The following is a 19731-nucleotide window of genomic DNA, read 5'->3' on the forward strand; positions in this document are numbered from 1 at the left end:
GTCTGTGCCGTGTGCGAGGGACTCTGCCTGGTGGGGTTTGTGGACAGGGGTGGGAGATCTGACATGCCTTGTTGCCTGCTTGGTGGCCTCTCTCTGGGACCTAGGAGCACTGGCTGGAGATTTGGATCTGGGTGGGAGGGGAAGGAAGCCTCAGATGTCTGGAGTCAGGGGCACAGCCACACCATGGGCCTGGGGCCCTCTGCCGGCATTTGCACAGTTTTCTGACCCATGGGGCCTTGAGGCTGGTGGTGGGATTGTACTTGGAGAGAGGGCAACTTCCTAAAAAGGAGTGTGCTGTCTTAAACTCGGAGACTTTCTAAGCAAATGAAGAGAAGCAGGTTTGAGGCGCAGAGTATGTGATGAGGGCTCCTGTGTCCTTCCCAGTGGCTCCACTGCCCACCTGTACTCCTATCAGAGAGTGGCTGAGCAGCAGTTCACACCTCCCAGAGTACTTTAGCGTTCGCCCTCTTATGGGTTAGGGCAGGTGTTCTCATTGCTGTTTGATGGGTGCAGAACAGAGGCTCCAGAGACCAGCGGGCCCCCTGCCTTGCAGTGTGGAGAATAGCATCGACTGCCCCCAACCTCCTTGCACACAGCTGATCCGACACTGCCCTGAAAGTGGCCCCAGGGAGGTGGCTTGACACCCCGACTGCCTTCTCTTCTCACTGCCACGGGGTCCAGGTCAGCTGAGCACTTACAGTTCATCACCTGTGTACTGAGCACCTAGTTTGAGTCAGACTGTGAAATGGGTACCAGGGTGGATCACCCAGCCCTGCCCCACCACACCCCATGCCCCACCCCCGCTGGCCCTTCCCGGGCTCACACCTCCTACCACAGAGGTGACTTTCCAGTGTAGTTTTTGCACCGAGGCACAATGTGCTGCAGAGGCCCAGATGAAAGAGGAGGGGTTCGTTGACATGGGCCTTCAAAGGGGCCAGGATTGTGTCTGGGGACACTGGGTTGTGGTGTCTAGTCAGGCTGTTGGGCGGCTGCTCAGTTTGGACCCCAAGCCTGTGCTGCTGTGCTGCCTGCCCTGTGGCTGCAGCCTGGCTCTAGGCAAGCAGGGGAGACCGTGCGTGTGTCCACTTGGGAATCAGGCTTTCTGTGCTATTGCTTTTAAGGCGCCGGGAGCTTTGCCCATAGAACCGAATCTGTTCCACTCTTTCACCCATCTCTGATCTTTCCTCCTGGGGACAAGGCCTTCTCAAAACCCCAAAAAAGGGGAGCTATCATCCAAACTAACTTATCTATCCTCTGGCACCCCGCAGATTGTGACTTAATTGGGCTGGGGATTGGCCTTGGGCCTTGGTATTTTTAAAGCTAGTGATTCTGATGTGCCACTAGCATTGAGAACCACTGCTCTGTACAGATCTTCATGCCACAGTGGTCAAGCTGAGAGCAGGGCAAGGTCTTGCTTAAGAGCATACAGTCAGGGTAGCAGAATCAGGATTTGAACTCCTGGCTCTGTAATCCTAGGTCGGTGTTCTTCCTGCTTGTGCACAAGGGACCAGGTGAAGCGTGGCTTCCTGGGCCTGGATGGGCACTGGTGAGCAGGGGTTTGGGGGTTTCTGCTACTGCCACCTTGCTAGCATGGTTTCTGTCCTGTTCTGCTCCCAGCCTGTCCTGATTCAAGATGGCATCTGGGTAGTCACAGCTGGTGGGCTCTCATCTTATGACCACTCAAAGAGCAGGTTTGGGTTAGGGATGCAGTTTGTTGCCACGGAGACGCCCCTCCTGTTGCTGTTGGAGTGACGGGAAAGCTGTTAATCCTGGGAATCCTCCTTTCCCTTCATGTCCAGCTTCCGTGGTGTGGCTCTTTCTGACTTGCAGATGCTCTCCTTTGCACTGTCATGGCACCGCTTGGGGATGATTGAATGGACTCAGTTAGTTTCTTAACAAAATTAATGGTGGGCCAGGAGGCGAATGGGCACTGTCGTGTTGAGCTTATCTTTATGACAGCCCCGTCTAGGTGATCTGTCTGAGGTGGTTCTCAACCGAGCACTATTTTGTGCCCCTGGGGGCATTTGGCAAGGCCTGGAGACATGTTTGATGGTTGGATGCTATCAGATAGAAGCCAAGGATGTTGATAAAATCCTGCATTACACAGGACACCCCTTCCCCCCAACAAAAAATTATCTAGCCCCAACTGCCAATAGTGGCAAGATTGAGACACCCACATTAAGTCCTCCTGATAGCCCTGGACAGTGACACTAGAATTGTCACCCTAGTTTTATGGAGAAGGAGACTGGGTTCACACGAATCCCATGGCTTGGCCCAAGGAGACTCAGTCTCTAGTTCCAGGTCTAGTCCCATATTCCTGCCACCATCTTGGACTGGGTAATGAGGCCCCCAGTCTTCTTCCCATCTTCTGGGCCCTGGTGTTTTGGGTGCTTGAGTAGGAAGGTGAGGGCTGAAGGATGTTGGTGCCGCCGGCCTTCCCCTCTTGGTTTCAGAAGGAAACCAAGGAGTGAATGCGCTCTGAGCTTTCCTCCATACCCTCATGTCCTCTCTTGGGTGGATTTTTTAACCTTTTATCACTAGTTAAAAGGGTGACAGAGCCACGATGTGGAGAAATCAAGTTCCAAAGCCAGAGCAGGAGCCAAGTGGGATGGAAGGGCCATGCTGTGCCCCTTGCCCAGGGCCTCTGGCTGCTCAGTTGAGAGGGAATCCCAGGTCCCCCTGGTGTCCACCAAAGTGGAACTTGACTCCCTCAGGACAGTCGTGGGCTTCTCAAATTCTATCAAAAAGTCACAGCAGCCCACCCCCGAAGAAAGCACTCCCATGGGAAGGAAACCTGTTTGCCTGCACATATGCAAAGGTGGGGGCTTGGAGAACTGGCCGGGACGGGGAAGGGGAAGAGAGCCACTAGGCAGAATAAGCTTTCTGTGGCCACACCCTAATCATGGCATTGTCACTGCTACACCCAACGGTAGCCAGTGTAAATAGTTTCCCTGGTTACGTATTCTTCCGAGCCATTCATTCAGCTGTAGGGCTGTAGGTAAATATCGCTTTATAGAGGCAATGGGCTAATCCTAATTTCAATAAGATCCTTTATTGCTATCTTTAAGAGATTTTAAGCCCCTTACATCATGATGTTTTTCCCTCCTTAGTAATAAACCCGAAGAGTTGTGGTTGTTATTCTGGACAGGGAGAATAAGGTGTGAAAGGTTGAACATGAACTGCCCTAGCTCTCACCGCTAGTAAGAGCTAAAGCAGGCCCTGAAACCAAGGCCTTCGACTCTGAGTTCAGTGCTCCCTCCCATGTAACGCCGTCTCTTCTTTCCACCCTCCCCTCCGAGGAGTAGTGGAAGGGACCTCTCAGTAGGAGGAGGGTGTGGTGGGGGCCAGGTTGCCCCAGGTGCCTCCTGGCTCCCCAGCTGGGGGCCAGCAATTAGGAAGGAGAACCACCTGCGTTGACGGTCATTTACCCAATTGTGCTTTGTGGGATATTCAACCCAAGGAATGTGGCACACCTGGCCGAGCGTAAGAGGAAGCCCAAGTTCTCCAAGGAGGAGCTGGACATTCTTGTCACAGAGGTGACCCACCACGAAGCAGTGCTCTTTGGGAGGGAGACCATGCGGCTGTCCCATGCTGACAGGGACAAGATTTGGGAAGGCATAGCCCGGAAAATCACCTCCGTCAGCCAGGTGCCCCGCTCCGTCAAGGACATTAAGCACAGATGGGATGACATGAAACGGAGGACCAAGGACAAGCTGGCCTTCATGCAGCAGTCCCTGTCGGGCCCTGGGGCCGGGGGCCGGGCCCCCACCATCGTGCTCACGGCCCACGAGAGGGCCATCGAGTCGGCGCTGCTCACGGCCCGTGCAGGGCGCGGCTTCCCCAGGGCGGAACTGGATGGCACCGACAGCCCTTCGACCAGCTGTGAGTATCACCAGTCCCCCCTGCCGCCCAGCCGGCTGCCTGCCCCCCAGCTTACAGTCCACAGTCTCCCACCGACTTTCCCTCTGGTTCTCTCCTGTCCCTCTCTGTCCAGCCCACTCTTTCCATCCTCCCCTCCTTCTCCCACTCTTCTCCTCTCCATCCCTTTTTGCATTCATTCTCGAATATTTACTGAGCATCTCCGTGCCAGAGCCGTGCTAGGAGCTGGGAAGACAGCTGTGTGTAAACCCCAGGCAGGCCCTGCTCTTGGGGAGACCCTGGACTCCTAGGAATAAACCAACGTTAAATAATTGCACGAGTAAACTGGAAACGAAGGGATGGAGGACACAGGAGTCCAGGAGGTCCCGAGAGCAGGGCTGACTTCATGAGCATGCAACCTGAACAGTCACAGGAGCCGCGGGGTTTCAGGCTCTGCTGTCGCCATCTGGACATTCTTCATAGTTTTTGAGCCAAGGGCCCCACGTTTTCATTTTGCATTTGACCCTGCAGGTTATGTAGCAGCTCTGTCTGAGAGTTAAGGAGTGGGTAAAACTGGCTCCACTGGGGACTGGGGAGGGCTCCCTGAAGAAGTCCAGCGGACTGGGATGTGAAGAGTAAGAGTTAACCAGGCCAGGCAGCAGCGTGGGGCGCGGAGAAGGGGAGGGGAGGCGCGCAGGCAGAGAACAGCATGTATGAGGCCCCGCATCAGGAAGGCGCTTGGCACGTTCCAGGAACAGTGAGAAGCCAGGAAAGCCCAAGTGTAGCAGCGCGGGGGAGGGGGCTGGAGACGAGGCGGCCAAGCTGTGAAGGCCCGGGCCGGGCCATGGAAAGATCAGTTCCTTTCTGTGTCTGGTCCTGACTGCTTTGTTCCTCTATTATTCTCCTTACTCCCCTGCCTGAGCCACGCTGCCTGCCCCCACTTTTCTGTGTGCTGCCTCTCAGCTCCCTCTCCATCCTCCTGGCTGCTCCGCCACCCGCTCCCCACCCCTCTTCTCCCTCTGTACTTGTCCCTGCCTTTCCTCTCTACTTCCTGTGTCTCACATGCACTTTGAAGCCAGGGCCCCAGCGGCCGAGGCGGGTGTCCCTTGGGGCTGGAGTTCTAGTTGGGGCTCAGCAGAAGGGGGAGCACTCGAGGCCTCCGCAGGGACTGCAACCCTTCCTTTCCACTTCTGCACATCTCCCCCGTGCCCCGCCAGCTGCAGTCCCCACTAGAGGCCGTCTGCCTGACCGGCTCGTGAGTGGTGGGAGCCAGGCAGGAGGGGCCCCGGGGAAGCAGCCGTGGCTCAGCCCATGGGAAGGTGCTTCGCAAAGACTCACTTGCACCTTCCCTTCCCGGGCCCCCTGCCATTGTGATCCACTTGCTTCCTGTTTGGCTGGGGCTCCTGACAGGTGGCAGTTCACAGAGTCAGATGTTTAGGACTGGAAAAGAACATGGAGACCATTTAGTTCAACTTCCTTGCAATGCAGAAAGTAAGCTCTGAAAACCAAGGTGGCCCTGAGCTCGATTCAGAAGCAGGACTTGGACCCGGGTCTGCTGGCTTCCTGTGAATCAGTGTTTTCCTAAGTCTTAAGAGGATTCCACCCCGTGATAAGAAAAAATGGGGGGGGTCAGCATCCAGTAAAGCCTGTTCCCTGCATCCTGCTCCACTCACCCCTCCATCTCCCTGAGACTGAATGTAATGAGGCCACCAAAGGTAACCTGGGCTGGCAGGGAGCCCGAGTGTGCCATCAGGCAGAGCCCGCTCACCCCCATGGCAGGCTCACAGCCCTCCTTTTCTTGGCAGTGGCCAGCTGCGGCAGCACTCGGCCAGGGGCTTGGCAGAACGGGGACCTGGGAGGGAAGGAGCAGCATCACCTCGCCGGGTCTCACTCCTTCCAACACTGGCCATGCTAGACAGGTCTCTGGGATCTCAGGGGATGGCTGCTGTCCCACCAAACACTGCCAAGAGACACAGGACTCTTACCAAGCTGGCCCAAGTGAGCCCCCAGGACCCCTGGGAGGCATGAGGTAACTGTAAGATAAACCTGTCTGTCCTCCCCATCACCTTCCTGGGGGGTGGTTCTGAGTTGAGTCCGCAGATCCAGGCAGGGAGGGCTTGCCTGTCAGTAGGGTCAGCCCATACATCATTTAATCCTGCCACAGGGATCAGCCCATACCCTTGGTCACCAGAAAGCAGGACCCACATGTGCAGAGGCTGGGCCCCCTCCCTGTGTCCGGCTGCAAGGAGCAGTCTGTCCGATGGCCCCTGTGCGGTCAGATGCTCCTGGATGGGAGCACGATGTGACTGAACTGGAAGCCTGCCTTGGGGGACGGGGACAGCAGGGCTGGTTGCAGAGGTGGCTCTCCTGCTCTGCACTGTCCTGCCAGTTTCTTCAGCCTGTCAGCATCTGCTGCAGTGATTTAAAGATGCAGATTCCGTATTAGTAGTCTTTTATCCCTCACCCCCTTCCCACTCTTTCCCCCAAGTCCGCAAAGTCCGTTGTATCATTCTTATGCCTTTGCGTCATATGGCACAGTGTATACTGCTTGGGTCATGGGTGCACCAAAATCTCACAAGTCACCACTGAAGAACTTCCTCATGTAACCAAACACCACCTGTACCCCAGTAACTTATGGAAAAAAAAAGTGTGCAGATTCCAGCAAGGCCACAAGATGGCCCCAAGCAATGCAGACGTGGCCTCAGAAAGTCTGGTGCTCAGAGGGCCGAGAGCGTCTTAGTACCTTTAGGCAGGTGCCGCTCCTTCAGCGTTACAGAGCGCCTTCATGTTTGTCATCTTGTTTATGACTCTTCTTAACAACCCAATTAGGTAGCCAAGCGGTTCGATGTGTAGACAGGGCAGTCGTTATCATTGCAGAAAGTGAGGTGCAGAGAGATGAACTGACTGCTGAGGTCAGGAGCTGCTGGGTTGGCATGCAGCCGCTGGGCCACGGTCTCCAAGTCCCCTGGCCTGGGCTCTTCCCCACTAGAATGGAGCTGTTCCGTTGAGAGGAAGAGGAACTTCCCCCCAGGGATGCTGGGCCCACGCACCTCAGGGATTTGGGGAACATGGATTTCTCTATGGGCGGGGGCCAAACTAGACCGCAGGGTGGCAGGGCAGGGGGATACTCAGGTGTTTTTCAGGGGCAGGGCCAACCCCTGGGCCTCCCTCCTTCTCCCTTTTGTAACCACTTTTCCATCTTTGTTTCTGTCCCCCAAGATGATGAAGATGAGGAGGCGCCTGGGCCCTCAAGGCAGCCTCTTCGGGTGCCTCTGCAGCGGTCTCCGGAGGAAGAGGCCCACCTGGCCAGGCCCGCCCTGCTCCGTTCATCCTCCTCCTCAGACCAGTCTGAGACGGTGGGCCCCAAGCCAGAGGCCCTGCCCCATCCCTCGCCCCAGGCCCAGGCTGCCTGCAGGACCCCTCGGCCGCACCCCAGCCCACCCACCACGGGCCTTGACTGGCAGCTCCTCCACGTCCATGCCCAGCAGACCGAGGTGTTCCGGCAGTTCTGCCAGGAGCTGGTGACCGTGCACCGGGACATGGCCAACAGCATGCACGTCATCGGCCAGGCCATGGCCGAGCTGACCAGCCGTGTCGGTCAGATGTGCCAGACGCTGACAGAGATCCGGGATGGGGTTCAGGCATCTCAGCGGGGGCCAGAAGGGGCAGCCCCTACGGGCTCCACTCCCCAGGCCACCCAGGCCCAAGCCCCCCTGCCAGAGCCCCCACCAGCTTCCCCAGCATCAGCCCCCACACGGACTACCAGGTCTCGGAAGAGAAAGCACAATTTCTAACCCAGCTAGTCTGCACTAGGAGGAAGAGTCATGGAGGAGGGATGTCTGGCCCCACAACAGGGGCCAGTCTTTCGTGTCCAGGAACAGGATCGATGACCCTTGTAGGACACTGGGGGCGCTGTTACCTCCTCACCGAGCGCAGGTCGCTGTCCTGTGGTCTAACAGAGCATGTATTCAGACCCGCACCCTCATCTTTGGCGGATGCTGAAGATGCAAGAAAAGCCACCTGCTTGATGCTTGCTTGGCCTGGAGATCGTTCTCCTCTTGGTCTGTGTCCCGTGGTGGCAGGCCTTGCAGGGAGGGGGGCAACAGTGGGGAGCATCCGAATGGAGTCCCACTTTCCAACCTTGGGGCTGCTGCATCGGCCTCCCACATGTGACCTGCCAGGCCCTGATGCTGCTGCTTTTGAAGGGGGTGAGGCCTGATGGGCAGGTCAAGTCGGTCCTTCAGGGAGGGGTCTACCCTCCCTTGCCCGGGGGTGGTGCCCGCCTTGGCCCTCCGCTTGCCCTTGTGCGCGTGCTCAGCTGCTGTGCTTGCCTTTTTTGGAGTGGGGAGAAGAATGGGATGACGTCGGAGGAAGGAAAAGACTGTCTTGCATTCATAGAGAGCACTTTATGCTTTTCCTCGCCCTTGCAGAGTCTGGGTGGTCTCAGTGGGGGCTCAGGACAGTCAGCTCAAGACAGCCAAGTCAGGTATTATTATGATCATTTTTATCATCATCATCTGTATAAGACAAATGACACAGCCAGTTAGTGAGAGGGCCAGGACTAGAAGCCAGGGTATCGGTTTTCCCAGCTCCCCTGTCAGAGGCCAGATCTGGAGTAGTGGGAAGAGGAGGCAGGGGGCAGGTCTTGCCCCTTGCCAGGCCTCTGCCCCTTGCCAGGCCTCTGCCCCCTGTATCTCTGCTTCTGCCTCAGCTGTCCTGGGTGAGGTGGGAGGCACCTAGCATTTAGCAGGTGATTCTCCCACCCTGCCCTGGCTCTATGGCTCATAGCCAGTGGCTTGGAGAGGCAGGGCCAGATCTCAGGAGTGGAGGGCAACCTCTTCCCTGGCTTCTAAAAGAATCCAGAGCCCAGTGGGGCTCATGTCCCATTCCAGGTTCCAGCATGCCTTGCCTCTGCTTGCTCGGGCTGCCTACGCACTAGCTACATACACCTCTAGCTTCATGTTTCATGTTGGAGTGTGGGGAGAAAACTGGGTTCTTAGCATTAGAGAGGGAAGTGGCAGGTGGCAGATACAAGCTTAGCTCTGACCTGGGTGCACCTCAGCTCTGTGTCCTTTTTTTTCCCTGACCTGAAGCTGACCCCAGCAGAAGTCCCCCAGCCAACCCCTCCACCCAACAACCCCCCACCCTCCCATCCTGCCCCCAGCCATAGTGGGAGCTGGGAGGATTGCAGCATCCAGTGCCTTCCAAGGCTGTTCCTGGAGCGCTGCTTGTAAACCCAAGCCAAGCTTTGTCCCACGTAGGGAGAATGGAAGGTGACTGCAATGTCCCTGTGCCTTTGGCTCCATCTCCCCATTCTGTGGTTCTTTGGGGGTTCCTGCTTCCCTCAAACTGAACACTCTCCTGTCCAACAGCCCAATGGCTTAATTATTGCCTGGAATTGCCCGGCCTCCGATGCTGGAATCAAAGATTGCCTTCCGAAGTATTTTTGTTAAGATGGCAATAAAAAGAAATCAATCTCACTCTTTGAACACACCCAGTGTCCAGGATCTTTCTTTGGTGTGTATTCTTTTTCTTCGTTTCCTGTGAAAACCTCGAGGACCCCAAAGCAGGGGTTAGATGTTTAAGGAAAAGCAAGTTGGTGAGAAGGGCTCAAGTGCCCCTTGATTTCCCTGATTCTATAAACTGCCAGATTCCCTGTATCCAGCACCATGCCAGGCCCTCGGAGGAAAGGAAGGGCATGCATGCACGAAACCACTCAGTTATATTTCATTTCTCTGCTCAAAAGTGAGGTGTTGCTAAGTCAATTTTACCTTTTGTTCCCTAAAAGTAAGCGAGAAGTTCTGGAAAAACAATCACCGTTTCAGACAGGAGGCTCTAGAAGGGTCAGGGGCTGTCCATGTGCCAGTGCACTTTAGGGGCCACCTGGAGGCATGACCCTCCCCACCAATCCAGGTGTCTGTGTGTCTGGCACTGGCAAGGCTCTGCCCACCTAGATCTGAGGCTTCTCAAAGTAACCAAAGCTGCCTCCTCTGCCAAGAGGAAGCCTCCTCACCTGTGCATTGCCCTGGCTTAATACCAGTCTCAGAGAGCTTCTCTCAGGCAGGAAATCCCCTAGTCTTGCCCACAGATCCCCTTTCTAGAAGGTTCTAACTTGCCATCCTCCACAGTTCTTGGCCAAAAAGCATGGCCATAGAAATGGAGGACTACCCAATTTCCGAGAGATGCAAAGATGCCGTGAAACCATTCCCAGGGCCTTCTCTCCCAAGGTCAATGTATGAAGCAGTGACTGGCTGGCTGCTCTCTCTCTTCCTGGGGAGGGAAGGAGCCAAATTGGAAGCTGTAAAACTGAAACGGAAGTCAGAGCAAAAGGGACAGTGAGGACTTGTCAACTTGGGATGGAAAAGATTTTCAGTTTCTGTTTCTTGGCTTCAGTGGGGATTGTTGGGCTAGCACATTAAAACAGGAAGAGGAAACTTGGGTGAGAGACAGAAATGAATTGGAAGAGGGAGGCCTCTAGCCATGACCAGGTGACCATCTGGTGGGTGGATGTGTGACCCAAAGCCCCTCCTAGCCCAGAGACCTATGCATGTGAGAACACAGAGCCCAGCCTCTTCTCAGTCGGTCTTTTCCTAGTTCTGCCTCCCTAACTGGGGCAGCTTCCTTTGTATTGAAGATACCCACTATGCAATAGTGTCTGAGCCTGGCCTAGTCAATTCCCTCCAGCAAAATGGATGCCCTGTGTTATGTTTTCTTTGCGTTAGAAACAATAGTCATGTGCTGACCCAGCTAGAAAATATGATGCACTTGATAAGACACAGTGGGTGAGGTCTGAGAATTGTTGTCTTAGTACTTACCTATCCAGTCCCCAAGGTCAGCTGGGAGGTTGGAATAAAAACAATCCAGGATCATCATGACAGGTTTAGCCCAGAGCTCTCCACCGCCATCAGCAGCACCACCACCTTCCCCTTGGTTGCTCCAAAGGTCCCAAATTCTGTGGGTTGGAGTTGAAATGCCTCAATAAGCACTAGCATTTGCAGAACAATCTCAGCCAGGCATTCTCTGTGCCTTCTCTCAAGAGGTAGTGACCTGGTAACTCTTCAAACCTCCTTGCAAAGAGCTGCTCAGCCACAGTGGATAGATTTTGCCCCTCCTGGTAGCCTTCCACTCCTTGGGGAGGGCTTCTGATTTCTGCAGCCATGTAATGAATGGAACAGGCACAGTTCTTCATAAAGGGGTTGTTGTGAATGGGGACAGAAGGGTTCTGGGGGGTGGTCGAGCCAGCAGGTGTTAAGGCAAAACACTTAAAAGCAGGAGATCTAATCAGAGGTAACAGGTCTGGGGACCTAGCTGGCTTCATTTAGCTTTACCTCTTAAATGGTATAACATAAACATCTTGTCAGGGGAATGGGTTGTGATTCACCAAGAGTTGCCATATATATTGTATTTCAAATGCTAAGTTTCAGAACAACAAATACAACAAAATCTGAATAAGCATTGATCTGCCTTTGAAAATACTTTGTGATTTATACAACGCCTTGAGGTTAGCTTTCCAAATATTGATTCTTGATGGATAGAAAAAGACCAGAAGATGGAAAGTTAAATTGACTTGAGTCTTTCTAAACCTTTTGACACACCCTAGAAGTTGCTCTTTTGAATAAATAAATCCCTGATAGGAATGTATTTCTCATCTAGCTTTTTCTCTTGATGTCAAGTGTCAGAGAAATAATTCTAGCTTTTAGAGCTTGGTGGTTGTTTAGAAACTGGAAGAAAAAAAGGAGAAGACAGTATTCTCCAATCATAGTGCTATGATTCAAGTGAGTCTTGTGAGAAAAAAGATGAATGAATGGTTTCCCTTTTGTATCTGGGAGCAGGAAAGTTTGGAACAACTTCTATTCTGTGCTAACCGCAAGGTTGATTATTTTTGGATGTCAAATCCTAGACTCTCACTAAATTGGGGACTGGAAATATTTTGCATATTCAGAAGAAATCTCAGCTATGGAGAAAAGACTGACTCACAGTTGTAGAATTGAGATTGGGAATTATTAATTTGGAGTGACTTCTCTCACTCCAAATTAAAGGAAAAGGGGCTCTTTTCCTTTCTCTTAAGTCCTTTGTTAATAACATCCTGGCTGGGTGCGTGGAAATCACCCTGTGGTCTTCACTACTCAGGGATAGCGATGCTTATATCCGATGTGATAAGAACACCGATGTGTTGGGGCTAACAGAGAACACAGACCTAGGACAAGATGCAAATTCTGGCGGATCTAAGCACTGTAAATCTTGCAAGTTCTACACCTCCATGGTGGAGCCTGTGGCTTGCTTCTCTCAAAAGGTTGAAGCAGCCAAAGCCAGCATTTGCTCTCCCATCTGCCTTGGTCTTACTCCTTCTGAGGTCTTGCAGCATCCTGTTGCCAGAATGGATTGTTCCCTGGACTCCAGTGATCCTCCTTGGAAGGCAACAGCCTCCTCCCAGGCTCTCCAGATGAGCAAGGCAGGATATAGATGAGGGGCAGCTGGTGCCATCCCTGGGACCTCTAGAATGTAGATTCTCCATGCTGCTAGCTGCCACCACTGTCACCTCATACTGGAATTGGCATTCGTATATTTCTTTTCTTTATGTGTGTGTCAGGAGTGAGGTGGGTGACAGTAATAGTTGCTTATTGAGGGAAACTTTGAAAGTATGCAAAATTACAAAGATGATCCACCTGTAAGGGGTTGTCACTGTTCAAACATTGGTATATTTCCTTCAAGTCGTTTACTGGGGCTTGTTTTTAAAGCATTATTGGAACCATAGTCTACTTCCAGTCGTATTGTTCTCACACTATCTTATTTCAACACCATTTTTCCATGTCATAAAAGATTCTTTGAAAACATTTTTCTATAGATGAATAGCATTCCATTATATAAATGTAACATCATTTACGAAATCTTATCTAGTATTAGACATTTAAATGTTTTGCCTTTGTACTGCTATACACAATGATACAAGTCAGCATATTGGTATGCCGGGTTTGCATACTTCATCCATAACTTATGTTTCTTGAGCCATATTGCCAAATTGTTTCCTAAAGGGTTGCACCTGTTAATTCTGCATCATCAGTACAGGAGACACCTTTCTTACCACCTTTACCAATAGAGATATTATCATCTTTTAGAAATCTGTGCCAATGAGACAATGTACTGCGCTGTGTTTCTTTTATTAGTGATGCTGAATACTTTTCATTTGTTTATTATCCATCTGAATTCTTCTGTGAATTTTTGTTTCCCCTGGACTTTTCCAGATATAATTCATTGGGCTACACCAATCAGACAGACTTCGATTTTTGTCCCTGGTTTTTGAGACAAACCATAACATAAAGAAGTTTATTTTTTACTACAAATTTCCTAGGTGCTTGTGTAGCTCAGAACCCTAAAACGTCAACTAATTTCCTCTTGCCCTCTGATCTGTACACCTTCACTCCTCGGCAGGTGTTCCCTCATCCCACCTTTTGGAGGTGGGTAGGGTGGTGGGCTGGATGTCGCACATGTTGTTTCAGTGAGAATGGGCGAGGGCCATAGATTCTGAGGGTTTGACAGAACTTTAAAGGTTTTCTGGGCATTGCCGAGTTGGTGCTTTACATGCCCACATATGAGCCATGAGTTACAGTGGGAAACGTGCATAGGACTCAAAGCTCCATCTCCCATTTATTAGCTGTGTGACTTTGGGCAAGTCGCTTGGCCTCTCTGAGCCTCAGTCTCCTTATCTTAAAATCATTTAGTAAGATTAACCAGTGGTTGTCAACCTTTTGTAGTCTGTTATTTACCTTCCTCCCCTGTCCCCACTGGAGCCCCCATTTTTAAAAAGATTTTGATCTTTAGCATTTATTAATTGATCTCTTGGACACCTTGTCACATGGGCTATTTCAGCAAGGCTTTGTGAAATACTGGAAACAGTTGAAGGACCCCAGCCTTAACACCTTCAGAGGCCTGTGGGTATCTGGGAACCCCAGTGGTTAAAAGTTAGTGAAGAGTAGAAGAGATAACCTTTCAGTTTTTCAATCACTTATAATATTTAGTTGATATATTTTCCATATGGTGTGAGGCAGGCAGGGCAGGTGTCATATCCAGTCTCAGAAAACAGAGATTCTTAGAGGTTTGGAGATCTGCTTGAGGTCCCACAACACGGTGACGTTGGGACAGGGATGGGTTCTGGCTGGTGCTGCTTCTCCGGACAGGGCAGCTGCTCTGCTGATGTTCACATGGGCCCACGTGCCTGTGGACTTCTAACCATCCACACTTGCCCAGCACTGTGCCGGCACCAGCGGGCACTCAACAAAGGGTGTCCCGTACGTTCTCACCTGTCTCCCCTCCCCACCAGGTACGTGGTCATCTCCCGGGAGGAGAGGGAGCAGAACCTGCTGGCGTTCCAGCACAGTGAGCGCATCTACTTCCGGGCGTGCAGGGACATCCGGCCTGGGGAGTGGCTGCGGGTCTGGTACAGCGAGGACTACATGAAGCGCCTGCACAGCATGTCCCAGGAAACCATTCACCGCAACCTGGCCAGAGGTGAGTGCCATGCTCCACATGAGCTGCGCCCACCACTGAGCCCCAGGGGAGGCCTGGATAGCTTGTTTTGGAGCTTCCTGAGAAATACGGTTCCCAGCAATGGGAAGACCCAGAGTGATTCGGGGGAACAGATGGTTGAGGTCTGAGCAGCAGCTCTGGGCCAAGCAGGGGCCACCCCAGCATGTTATCTTCCCCTAGAAATGGTCTCAGAAATCCTTACCACACACATTTCAGAGTATTCATGAGAGAGACGCCCCCAAAACCGAGCAAATATGTTTGATCAAAATGTACCCTATTTCCCCAACTCCAGTTGATGAAAAGATGTTACAAACTGCCACTGCCTCAATAATGATCGTAATAATAGGTAACATTTACTAAATACTCAATATGTGAAATACTGACAACAGTCCAAGGACCCCACTCTACCACTGTCAGAGGCCTGTTGGGTATCTGGGAACCCCTGTGGTTAAAAGTTTGTGAAGAGTAGAAGAAATGACCTTTCATTTTTTCAGTTACCTGCAGTATCTGGTGTTGATATATTTTCCATAGCCTGTGAGCAGATTTTCTGCATGTTCCCATGTAATCATCATAGCAGCCATCCCTACCCTGTCAGTGCACCCCGAGAAGTAGATGGAGTCATGGACATGTGGCATTTAGGACAATGCCCACCTCCATCATCAGAAGTCCTCAGATATAAACTTTTAATACTCATGATCCCACGTGCATTCTTTTACCCATCTTACAGATGTGCAAACCGAATATCAAATGAATACAGTGATTCATCCAGGGTCACCTGGCTAGGAAGGACAGAACTAGGTTTCTAATCCATATTGGTCTGACTTCAAGGTCTAAGTTCTGACCTGCAATGTTACCTGATGTCCCAGACAAAACCAGTCCCCTCCTGGGTTCCTCCTGGTGTCTGTACTGCAGTCCTAATGAGATGAGGTGAAAGAACAATCTCTATCAAAAGAAGAAGGTTGGCAGGAGGTGGGATGGTGACTTAGGTGTGGGAAGCCGGGTGGGTTGGGTGTCCATCCAGAAGCAGTTTTAACTACTCTCAGCCCCTAGTCCTTTACCCTTTTATTCCATCCTCATCCTGACCAGGGTAGACTGGTGAGTCCAGGCCCTTCTTTCAAGGGTGTTTTTTTGTTTGTTTGTTTGTTTTTTTCCCCACTAAAACCACGCATCCAAACACCTAGAGTCTATCTGGTGCCAGGAACCAAGGCTGTTCCCAAGCCTCACCATATCGTGTTCCTGACCAACTTACTAATTGGAAATAAATCTTCACTTGGAATATGAGGGGAGAAGATGAAAAGGGGGTGGGAGTGACTTATTCAAATTAAGCTATCTTTAAAAGCAAAACAGAACAAAGCAAATTGTGGACATTGAGTGCACAGCTGCTGCCTGACTTGGTAAAAGGTATCTGGAGATGATGGGCAGTAAAAGGAGACCCCATAAACATACTCATTTCTTGTCTTCTTTGGATCTCAGGGTTTGGCACATGTTGGTTTCACTTGGCAAGGCGTGCTTCCATGATGAGGCTGCAGTGGTTTCCATGTGACCTCTGGAGATGCCTCATGTAAAAGTGCCTGATACATAGTAGGGACTCAATAAGTCTTTGTTGAATGGATAAAAGAAGAAATGAATGAAGACAGCCAAGAAGCTTTCCAAAGAATCATACCACTAGAAGAAAAGAAAACCCAGAGAAATCATATCTGAGAACACAGATTTCATCCCTTGGTCATAACCTTCTTGCATTCTTCTGGATTTGTGATGTCCTTTTCTTCCCCCCAGTGGTCTTCTCCAGAGCACCTGAAGCTGCATCATCCTCCATGAGCCCCAAGACCACAGGGGATTGCTCAGAGAAGGGTGTGAGCTTTCTGGAGTGGTTCAAAGGAGGCGTGTCAGACAGACTTGAAAGGAGATACACCAAGACATATGAAGATACAGGAGGGAAGAGGGTCTATTCCTGGTCAGGCTGAGCAGTAAGAAATAGGAAGGAAATTGAAAGCCACAGTGGGGCAGTTCCACAGCTGTGGGTGATCCTGAAGCCCTTGGGAATGGTCATGGAGCTCAGTGGCTTTTAAATGTGTGCCTCTATAGCCTGTAGCTTCAGCGAACTCTGGTTAGTGGTGTCCCAGATGGGTGTGCCATTGCTGCTCTGAAAGGGAGATCCCCTATGCCCAATCACTCTTGGTCTTATATAGAAGGAGGTTTCTTTGTAATTGGAGGTTGGCACCCTGATGGAGGCCAGAGCATGAATTATTAGTTCTTATTAAGTAGGGATATTGGTTGTTGCCAGAAGTCTTCCTGAAGAGAGTGTAAACTATTCCTTTGTGGTTACCTTTTAAGAATAGATTGCATCTAAAGCTCGCATTCAAACAATTTATGTTATTTGACCTACTTTGATTCACTAATTTACTTTGAGGTTTTCTTTGTTTTTGTTTTCCATGTTGTATGGAGGCTTTGGAACCAATTTCATGATGCTTAAAGGTCTCTTTTGGCCCGTAGATTTTTCTGAAAGCCTTAAGTCCACAAAGATCATACTAAGAAATTTGAACAACGTTGTTTTCAAACAATGACGAGGAATCTCTGGTGATTTCTAGGCTTGACTTCCCGATGTCCTCAGTTGTTTGCTGCCTGATTGTCCCATGAGGAAAGGAAAATGTGGCTCTTGATTTTTAGAGATTTTCAATGGGCAAGTGCTGCATCTGATCTGTAAGACATACAGGTTGCATTTTCAAGTTATCTCCATCTCTCCCCTTTCTGTAGCTCAGCTGATACAGAAGTGCAGGCTGTGGGACGCTGCCTGGGTTCCAGAAGCCTTGGAGATAAAGTTGTTCCTTAGGTATTCATGTGAGGACAGAAAAGGTGCATCCTGAATAGATAACTCCCTTTTGTGCTGTAACCTAAAGGAAACCTGAAGTCAAACATGGGGCAGGGCACAGCACCCATACCAGCTATGGGAAACCAGGCGTGGAACATCTGGACTGCTTATGGCAAACCCTTGGCCTTCAATCAGAAGTCTTTTGCAAATGGAGCCATCAGAAGCCTAAGTACATTTTAGTTCAAGTCATTGTTCAGCGGCACATCACCTAGGGCCCCTGCACCTGGTCTAGGAAACCTTTGAGATTTCTGAGTTCCATAGGCTACTTTCAGGACCCTCTAAGGGCTGAAGAGATTCCTCTGCCTTTTTAGCATCTCTCACCAGGAAGCATCAGCACTTCTGTAGCAGTTTATGAAACTATGTTGGTAATTTTTAAAGAATCGGGCTAGCTGGGTGCCATGGCTCGTGCCTGTAATCCCAGCACTTTGGGAGGCCAAGGTGGGCAGATGGCTTGAGCCTAGGAGTTTGAGACCAGCCTGGGCAACATGGCGAAACCCTATCTCCACAAAAAGTACAAAAATTAGGGTTTGATGGCTTGTGTCTGTAGTCCCAGCTACTTGGGAGGCTGAAGTGGGAGGATCACTTGAGCCTGGAAGGTGGAGGCTGCGTGAGCACCACTGCACTTCAGCCTGGACAACAGAGTGGGTCTCTGTCTCAAAAAATAAAAATTAAAAACAAGGAATCAGTCTAAAATAATTTATGGTTGAGGAGCTCACCAAAGTCTTTGAAACAATTGAAAGTAATTCAAAGTGAATTGAAGTAATTCACATGATAGAAAGAAATAGGCAAGGAAACGTCCTTTGAATTGCCAAGTAAGGAGACATGGCTATATTTCCTGACTGCTTTGGGTCATTATGGCTACCTTGTCCTTTATCTTGTTGGAGGCTGCCATGTTGGAGCCCTCAGCGCCATAGGTCTCCTTGTCTTCCCCTTTCTTCTGCCCTTAGTCGTCAGTGAGAACAACACAAGTTCAGATCATGCTTTCTCACATGTTCCTAGTCTGCTGATTGCTGGGAGAATTAGAAAAGACAGTTGCCATAGGATGGACTTTGCCTTAAGTAGGCTGTCTCCAGAGCAACGAAGGAGGAGGAAGGAATGAGGCCTATGGTATTTCATGTGTACCTTTTACCAAGTCGAAGCAGCCATCTTGTCATTGCTAGGGCTGAGGGGAAGCTGCAAAGGTTGGGGGAGTTGATACTCACTTGGCTCTGAGGTATGTTCCCACCACCCAGTGTGATTAAGTGGGATGTTGTTTTCTAGGGTCATAGGAAAGAATGTTCAATTACTCTCCCTTATAGATTTCTCTTAACTTATAACCGTAGAGCTTGTAGACATGAGGCTTCTTGGAAACTGTCTCTTTATAAAAGGTCTTTCCACCGTTCAGGTCCTATGAGTCTAGCTCTGATGGACCACTGAGTGATTCGTGTCTCCCCTTTGCAACACTTGCCCCAAAAGCCCAGATCTAGAGGGATGTGTCAGGTGACCTAACAGGAGGCCTGCTTTGTTTTCTGTTGGTTTCTCCAATTTGGGGGTTTTCCCCATTTCCTTACACCCTGGTTTTCCTTCCTAGGAGAGAAGAGGTTGCAGAGGGAGAAGTCTGAGCAGGTTCTGGATAACCCAGAAGACCTGAGGGGTCCCATTCATCTCCCTGTGCTGAGACAGGGCAAAAGTCCCTACAAGCGTGGCTTTGATGAGGGGGATGTACACCCCCAAGCCAAGAAGAAGAAAATTGACCTGATTTTCAAGGATGTTCTGGAGGCCTCACTGGAATCTGCGAAGGTGGAAGCCCATCAGTTGGCCCTGAGCACCTCACTGGTCATCAGGAAAGTCCCCAAATACCGGGATGACGCCTACAGTCGGTGTGCAACAACAATGACCCATGGTGTGCAGAATATAGGCCGGACCCAGGGGGAGGGGGACTGGAAGGTCCCCCAGGGGGTCTCCAAGGAGCCAGGCCAATTGGAGGATGAAGAAGAGGAGCCTTCATCATTCAAGGCCGACAGTCCTGCCGAGGCCTCCCTTGCATCTGACCCTCATGAACTTCCCACCACCTCTTTTTGCCCTAACTGTATTCGCCTAAAGAAGAAGGTTCGGGAGCTCCAGGCAGAATTAGACATGCTTAAGTCTGGGAAACTTCCTGAGCCCCCCGTATTGCCACCACAGGTACTGGAGCTCCCAGAGTTCTCGGACCCTGCAGGTAAGTTGGTTTGGATGAGATTATTGTCGGAGGGCAGAGCACGCAGTGGGCTGTGTGGAGGGTAGCCTAAAGCTCTCTGTGGAAACCACCTTCCGGGAGACCTGAGGAGTGTAACGTGGAGGCGGCTACCTCCGTGGGTGGGAGCCCAGGTCCTCAGTGTCTCTGGCAGGCCCATCGGCAGCTCTGCCAGGTGCTCCGTGTGTTGCCCTTGTATCCTCCTTGTCAATAAAGGAAGTTCCGCTGCAGAAGGGGTGTGTGCTGTGTTCTTGACCCGTTGCCTTTC

At 51.0% G+C, this 19731-nt stretch overlaps 1 protein-coding gene and 1 pseudogene across 12 annotated transcripts in view; both read left to right on the forward strand.

The window, feature by feature from the left end:
• PRDM11 (PR/SET domain 11) overlaps window positions 1–19731 on the forward strand; it is an 88297-nt gene that overhangs the window by 58295 nt on the left and 10271 nt on the right. For 7 of the 12 annotated variants that reach the window (XR_002938466.3, XM_024347057.3, XM_063783998.1 and 4 more), the window contains exons 6-7: window positions 14177–14364; window positions 18822–19448. Coding sequence is in view for 11 of the 12 variants with exons in the window: in XM_024347057.3 (XP_024202825.2) it covers window positions 14177–14364; window positions 18822–19448 (815 nt within the window). In the remaining variant the exon portion in view is untranslated. Of the gene's footprint in view, window positions 1–3460; window positions 3883–7077; window positions 9352–14176; window positions 14365–18821; window positions 19449–19731 lie in introns of those variants that run through there. The other 5 variants (XM_063783999.1, XM_063784000.1, XM_054662236.2 and 2 more) reach the window with 2 other exon arrangements.
• LOC129136418 (uncharacterized) lies at window positions 7694–9351 on the forward strand (annotated as a pseudogene).

The sequence above is a fragment of the Pan troglodytes genome, chromosome 9 (genome assembly GCF_028858775.2).
Source record: "Pan troglodytes isolate AG18354 chromosome 9, NHGRI_mPanTro3-v2.0_pri, whole genome shotgun sequence".
Classification (NCBI taxonomy): Eukaryota; Metazoa; Chordata; class Mammalia; order Primates; family Hominidae; genus Pan; species Pan troglodytes.